The following is a 7,520-nucleotide window of genomic DNA, read 5'->3' on the forward strand; positions in this document are numbered from 1 at the left end:
CCACAATTAAAACGAAATTTTTCAATATTACGATAAATCTCTGACAAGCAACGTGCCGAAACCAGGAATTGAACCAGCGCATGTTATAATAATGTTACGAATAAAATATGCAAAAATATTTTAACTGCTTATCTTAACTGCGTGTTAATTGCAAAAGGAACCACGATCCAGATTTCATAATTGGGGATCGTTCTTTGCTGTGTTGGGTACACACATAGAAACATTTTCATCTTTTCTAAAATGACAAAAGTCTGGCCGTCACTGGCTCTGGGACTATTACAATTTGATAACAGTATATTAAAAAAAAAAATGGCACAGATAAGTAGATTCAGATGTTCATCCAAAAATCCTACACCTATTTACACCATGTGAGGTAATCATCCTTGGTTGCGGCGACGTACTCATCCACCAAGTCCTGCACAACCTCTCGACTTTCATCAAACTCAGTGAGATCCTTTTGAAACATTTTTTCTTTGCGGAATTGGTCCAGAAAAGCTTCGCGTTTGCGTAGTTTGTCAAATTGTTGTAATGCACGGTCAAATAACTATAAAACAATATAACTAAATTAATAAATTAAATATTAAAAGTATTTTATTGACATTACCGAGCTGATATTCGTGTGATTAGCCAACATAAGTCCAGAGACACGATGCGCAGTTTGTATATATGGCGATTTTCTTGAGAGTGCAACTTGGATGCTTGCAGGACCCCAAGGAATAAACGAAGCAAGCTTACGATCGCGTATGCGTTGCAAAGACTTGTGAACTTGAGTTGGATCAACTTCACCCTATGATAAAAATATATTATATTTAAAAAAATACGCAAATGTTTTAAAATTTTCATAAATTAACTTACTTGAATGATGTTCAAAATACTAATAAAGCAATGCTGTGAGTTCCTATCCAGTGTTGTAGAAACCATCATATTTTTGGGTTGAAGAAGACGTCGCATCACATCCAACACAGTAGTTTTCCTCACGCTGACTTCATCGGTATCAGTCGAAAGCGGAGTGTAACCAGTCATCAAAAAGTGTAACCTGGGTGTGGGAATCAACGGCGCCAACAAGCCCATCAGATCATTATTCATATAAGATGGATATCTCAACGTAGCGGTCGACACAGACATAATCGTTGAGACTAAACTGTTTATTTGTGTAAATGTCGGATTCTGAATGTGTAATCTATCGGCAGCAATGCGGTTCAATGCGGTGTTGTCCAAAACGACAACAGAATCGGCACTTTCTGTGAGTCGCTTCAAAGTTAGGAGTGAATTATATGGCTGGACAACCACGTCTGAGATTTCGTCCTGGTTTGGAAATACTGAATATGTCTGTACTAATTTCTTTGGGAAACGATCACTGAGTTTTTCTAGCATGTAAGAACCCATACCAGAACCGGTCCCGCCGGCGATTGAGTGACACAGAACAAATCCCTAAAAAAATTTAAAAAAAATGTTTTAAACAAAGACAAAACAAAATGTGCACATTGTTAATGTTATTTTTAAATGTTTCTTACTTCTAAGCTATCAGATCCTTCAGCCTCCCTATCAATAATATCAAAAATCTCCTCATAGAGTTTCTCTCCTTGAGAATATCCAGATGCCCAGTTATTTCCAGCACCACCTCCATTTTTAGACAGAAATATGTTCTCCTGATTGTACAATTTAGTATATGGAGAATTCATAATTGTGTTGATAACCCTAGGCTCCAGATCCATGAGAACAGCCCTTGGGATATAATGTTCATCATCTGCTTGATAAAAAAGACATCTTTCCTATCAACACCTTCAGTTGCAAACTCCTCCAAAACTCCCTCAGGATTAATGCCATGCTCAGCACAGAGACGCTTCCAGAATTCAAAGCCAACTGTAAGAATGATAACAATGATATTTTAAAGCATTTACAATATTTACTACGTTGATTTTTGAAAATAAATAAACGTAACCTAACAAACAATTCTTACTTTGATTGCCACATTGGCCAAGCTGCAGAGTTATCATTTCACAAGGCATTTTGAATGTTTTAAAGTTTAGACTCTCAGAAGCAATTAACTTTTTGATATTAACCAGAGAAATTGATAAATGTTTAACTTGTTTCGGTTGATTGATTTGTTGAAAATGTCACTTTTTAAAGGCGGTTATTTTCATGTTGGTGGAAGGGACAGCAAAGAAAAGTGGGGGAAGATTCAGCACATGTACTACCCAATCATAACGCGCCGTTTACAAAGTTTGAATTTTTTACTTCAGGATCATTTTAAAAGCACAAACACTCACAACTTGTTATACGTAATGCTGTTCGTTGCTGTTTATTTCATTCTTATATTATTAAACTTATATGTACAAATAATATTTGAGCGAATAAAATATATTAATCAATAAAACTTATAAATAAAAGCGGCGAACGGATCAATCTTTCACTATACTATACGCATACGAATCAATTCCTCTTCCTTAATTTAACGCACATCTCATCCACTCTAGTGTATACAAATCGTAAGCAAGATATATAAAAATGATATCGAGTATGAACTACTATAATCGCTTCAGCGCGTTTACGCCCAGCGAGCCCGTCTTGAACTTGCGCGTCGGCTGTTGCGACAGCGGTGCTAGTGGCGGAGATTCTGCATTTTCAGCGTTGCCCAATTCCTGTTTCATTTAAAAAAAAAAAAACGAAGTTACACAAAACAAAAATTAAATAAAAAAAAACGCTTACGCTGATGTTGTTATAACTAGCCAGTCGCATCTGAGCTAATTGTAAGGAAGGCGTGAGATTCGTAGAGCTGCCAAATGGCGACATCATGGAGGACACAGCGCGTTTCAGTTTCGACGGCGTTTTATTGAAAGAAAACGCTCGACCAACGCGGATTTTCGTACGATTCGCTGCTAACTTGATAGCTTTCGAAAGCGTGCCGTTATTTACCATACTCGTATTGATTTCCAAGTCGGCGGGGTCCAAATTTACCAGGAACTTGTCCTAAAGCAAAAAGATGTATAAATAAATCAAAATAATTCAAAAACATTAAACTTACGGAATCTGCTGTACAAGCATTTGTAGCCATCGTTCTACACAACGTCCGCAAAAATACCATTTTGTCGACGTCCTCACCACCCGCGACCGTAAACGTAAACAAGCGCTCCTTCAATTCATCATTGTTGCGAAATACAAAACCGAACGCACGTTGGCAATCGTCCGTCTCCCTAATATCAATCACCCGCTTAATCATACTGAGCGACATCAGTCGTACGTGCTTATATGGCTTGCTGGCAGAATTTTTATGATGGCCGCCGTTGAGCGCATTCGGCGACTTGAGCGTCTGAAAGCCTTTGGAGCGCTTTTTACAAATCTCCAACTGATCACTAAAGAGGAACAATAGCAACGGACTGCCTTTGCCTGCCAGTCCCTCGGCACACAGCTGCACCACATCACACTTCGTCACAAACGTGCGATGTGACGACACCAAATCCGGTGGGCAATTGTCGATATCATTGAAGATATCAAACATCACACGCTGGCCTTCGGTTTTCCGTTTATCTTCATTCACATGCGTCATCACCTCACGTATCGACGCTAGCGCTTGATCTAGCGCACCGTGGTCGGCGTTTGACTTTGGAGTATGTTTTAAAATGTCTGAAATAAAAACAATGTTAGAAGATATCAATTCTAATAGAAATAATATTTACCATTTAGTAATAAACTTATGCTGGGTAATCTTTGGACGGGCCTAATTAGTAGGTCCTGCAGACTTTGGCGACCACACTCGGGTTTCGTCTGGCAGACCTTGAGAAATGCGTGGAATCGCGGCTTGTTAGCGTCGCACTGCGTCAGCATCTCTTTCATCTCCTCGAAAAAGTTGACGAAAGGCGGGTAGGCTTTCAGCAGATCAGTGGCGTATTTGAGGATTATGTTGCCGATACTTTTATCTTCAGACCAGTGCGACGACGTCCATCGCAATTCGTCGAGCATGCGCACGTGCGTTTCATAGATAGGTGGAAGATTACCAAAAATAATCTTCAATTCTGTATTGTTTAACAGCGCATCCTCTTCATCCATATCTTCAAGATGTTTTTTGAACATCTACAAAATAAATTTATGTAAAAAACAACATTTATACATCCAAAAAATTATCCTTACATTCATAATTGTGTGCAATATGTTAACATAATTCGACTCGGTCTGCACCAGCTCAAGAAAAACTTGCTGACGTGCAGTGAGACCCTTCCTCGGCGTGTCCGGTACGGCCGGTGATTCAATCGCATCCTGTAGCGCTTTATCGGGACTGGTAGTACAATCAAGAAAACTACCAGACACGCTCAGCAAGCCAGCATCACTAATGGAAGACCGCCGCTTGTGATGAACCACACACGCCGGCGATTGCTGCTGCGCCAACGACGAAAGCGTCTCATGCAAACGTTTCCGCTTCCGTCGACTGGCACTGCTCGGCGTCGCCTGGTGTGAATCACGGCGTGTATTCGGCGATAACACTTTCTCAAGATAATCCTCATACAGATACTCCTTCTCCTCGAGAATAAACTCCTTCTGCACAGAGGTCCAAAACCACTCCGCCTTCACCATGTGCGCCTTGCCGGGACCATCCGGACGGTCCGTCACCTTCGACTCATCCACAACCTAAAAAATAACGCAAATTAAAACATAAAACCATGCAACAAGTTGAATGAATAAAGTTAAGTAAAATGTGAATGGAGTTAGTACCGCAGATTGAGTAATCACTCGCTGCTGATCCTGGCCGAAATTGCTGCGAAGCTCGTGAAAACGCGCGCTTGAGGATGCGGAGGAGAAATCAGGAAAACAACTGGAATTGAACTTTTCCACCGCGTCACTGCACTCGGACGTGAAACTATCATTGACGTTACTTTTCGGACGTATGAATTTACTTGTACTAAACGTGCGCAGAAACAGATTTTTCCGTGGTTTCTTCGCTTTGACCGTTGGCGTAACACTGGCACGATTACACGCGCTCAAATTCTCCACCGTCTCCACGTCAAAAACACCCGAACTTGAGATAACGCTCTCGTTGAGGCTTTGATTCTGCGCACCACCTATAGTGCGGCGTCGATTTGATAAATAACCAAGCGGGGTCTTAAAAAAGCTCGAAATCTTCTTGCGTGTATTCTCACTGTAACTCAAGTCACGTTTACGCTTCGAACAGAAACTAAGACTATCAGGTGATGGCAACTTTCGCTTCCTTCCGATACTCTGCACACCTACGCCAGTAGTGTCCAAGTCAAGATTTTGCATATCTTCAGTGGTGTTTAATATACTGCTATCGATAGACGTGTCCATTGCATGTTCGTGCAATGTATTCAACGCGTTCAGTTTCGGTGTACGAAAACAATCGCTAGGATTAATTGATGGACAGGGTCTGATTGGGGATGGGGATAAGACTTTGGATGGCGTTAGCGAGTCATTTGCTTCCAGCGGATACCTCTCTGACTGATCCACCACCTGCAAGTAATCAACCAACACCGTGCGACAATTCTATGCTTTGGGAGAAAGAAAATGCGATTTGATGATTAAATTGTGAAGCTGGACTTACGACATGGGTACAGGTCGCGTCGTCCATGGTGGTGATTGTACCGCCATTGGACTCGAGGATCTCAACCATGTGTTTCTCTTCCTCTTCCGGAAAGCCCATGAAGCAGACTTTCGCGCCATGGAACGGTTTCAGCTTGTAGTCGCTCTGGAATCACGCGCGAAACAAAAACTCACATTAATAACAAGCGTCTTATTACATCATGCATCACTCACTAGTAAATACTTACTAGAGTTACAAATTAGTCCCGGTTAGCAAGTGTAAAAATAATTGATTAACACCGTTTTACAAGGTAAAACGTGATTATGCTTTTGCTTACCATAAAACTCTCACTATTCGCATTGAAATTCGTGTCGTGCCGATGCTCCCAGCTCGCCAAAACCCAATCCAAGTTCATAATCGGCACGCGGAACGTCACAGCGTACTGATACTTATCGCCGCCAGAAACATTCGCGATCAAGTGCGTCACCTTCACGGACATATCCCTTCGTATTGAGCCGCCCATGTGATGCACCAATGGCACTAATTTTGTCTAAAACACAAGTTTCACCACAATTAAACAAACAGTTTTTTTTTTATTGAAGAATTTAACTTACCAGTTCTGTTTTATTACGAAATCCAGTGAAACACACAACAACACCGGTCATGGAGAGATTGTAAAGGGGGCGGGTATTGTCAGGAAGATGCTCCCTTTTCGCAGCTAATTGTCTTAGAGCTGGCGGGCCTAAAAGTGGATGTTTGTAGCGTGAGAGCGCATCGAAGGCTTCGCTCTCGAAGGATTCGACAACGAATATCGTCCGGCAGCTGTGATCGTGAATGTACTCCATTCCCGTTTCGCTTGTCACCACCGACACGTTGAAACTCGCCGCCGCCCCACAGGAGTTGACGTCGCGCATTGCATTGCCGACCAAGCATATTCGTTTTATCACTGACGAGTTACCTATTAAAAAAGAAATCGTTTTGTTTTTCATTTGTTTGTAACCTTGAGTGTGTCAACGTTAACCTGAAAACGAGCCTTCAGGCGCGCTGACGAGTTGTGCATTCCGCGGGGTGGCTTAAAATAAACCCGTCAGCGCGCGCGCGCGTTTGTTGTAAATCTAATCAAATCGCACTTACTATCTGCGAGTCGGATGGTGCCGGCGTCCTCACTGGTGGAATCGCTGCCGACGGACGCCTGCTGGCTGACGCTCTTGTGCTCGACGTGCCCGTCCATCTTGCATGCAGCTTGTGCCTTTGTTGTTGCCTCAAACGGCGGCGGCGTTACATCAACACACGACACTCAACAGCGCGCTGCGCGACACCCGCGCATCACTGGTATCGAATTGTACATGATTGCACTAATTGCACTCGACGCAGCAGACACTGCTTGATTGGTTTGGGAAAGAAACGGGGAATGATCGCGATTTGTGACGCGACGGGCAGTACCAACACTCAACGCGCTTCGCTTGCACTGGCTCGCTCCCTCAACTAAATTCAACGGCGCGCCGAGTTGAAATAGCGCGCTCTCATTGGTCGAAAGTGAAGCGCGCTCGAGCGCAGTGCCGACGCCGACAGGTACGCGACGAATCCTTACACTTCCTGTGATGACAATGCGCCGTTCACGCTGCTAACCGCCGACGACGGTTTGTTTGACCTTCGCGCTGCACAAACCGAATAAATGCTAATGACACACATTCTTACTTACACTAATAACCGACACAAACACCAATAAGATTTAAATTTCGAACAATAAACCGCTTGTTTTCTGCCATTTAGTACGAATTCTTGGCACAAGTGGCGGTAGTTACAAATAGTTTCATGCAAATGAAAATTTTGCATGCAATAATTAACCGGTCACAGCATTATGACAGCATAAGTATTGTTTTTATATTATCGCTGTGTTTAAAACTCAATTAACGATAATAGCATTTTACATTACAGTGTTGAATACTAAACTTTAACCACTTTTTTGACAGCGCCATCTTCTTGTTGC

At 42.4% G+C, this 7,520-nt stretch overlaps 2 protein-coding genes across 5 annotated transcripts; both read right to left on the minus strand.

The window, feature by feature from the left end:
* Positions 1-276: 276 nt before the first annotated feature.
* Positions 277-2,132, minus strand: LOC135796093 (tubulin gamma-1 chain-like). Its single transcript, XM_065307990.1, is given in 6 exon segments — positions 277-544; positions 605-787; positions 856-1,431; positions 1,515-1,762; positions 1,765-1,863; positions 1,961-2,132. Coding segments are annotated over 6 exon segments (1,344 nt in total). The 5' UTR covers positions 2,010-2,132; the 3' UTR covers positions 277-355.
* Positions 2,133-2,273: 141 nt separating this feature from the next.
* pbl (epithelial cell transforming 2 pebble) lies at positions 2,274-7,069 on the minus strand. 4 transcript variants are annotated; one of them, XM_065307571.1, is made up of 10 exons: positions 6,665-7,069; positions 6,145-6,488; positions 5,868-6,080; positions 5,552-5,695; positions 4,708-5,460; positions 4,129-4,623; positions 3,678-4,071; positions 3,026-3,624; positions 2,710-2,970; positions 2,274-2,642 (listed from the first exon to the last, which is right to left on the minus strand). In XM_065307571.1, exons 1-10 carry the CDS (start codon positions 6,759-6,761, stop codon positions 2,529-2,531), a joined length of 3,414 nt encoding a protein of 1,137 aa, XP_065163643.1. In that variant the 5' UTR covers positions 6,762-7,069; the 3' UTR covers positions 2,274-2,528. The 4 variants fall into 4 exon arrangements, with proteins under 4 accessions (XP_065163643.1, XP_065163646.1, XP_065163644.1 ...); XM_065307574.1 differs by lacking the exon at positions 4,708-5,460 and having other exon boundaries at positions 6,665-7,039; XM_065307572.1 differs by lacking the exons at positions 6,145-6,488; positions 6,665-7,069 and having other exon boundaries at positions 5,552-5,693; positions 5,868-6,035.
* Positions 7,070-7,520: the final 451 nt, after the last annotated feature.

This window comes from Atheta coriaria, unplaced genomic scaffold, assembly GCF_025399875.1.
Source record: "Atheta coriaria isolate IRGN ID8LTWV9N9 unplaced genomic scaffold, Caltech_Dcor_3.1 hic_scaffold_7_pilon, whole genome shotgun sequence".
In the NCBI taxonomy this organism is placed as follows: Eukaryota; Metazoa; Arthropoda; class Insecta; order Coleoptera; family Staphylinidae; genus Dalotia; species Dalotia coriaria.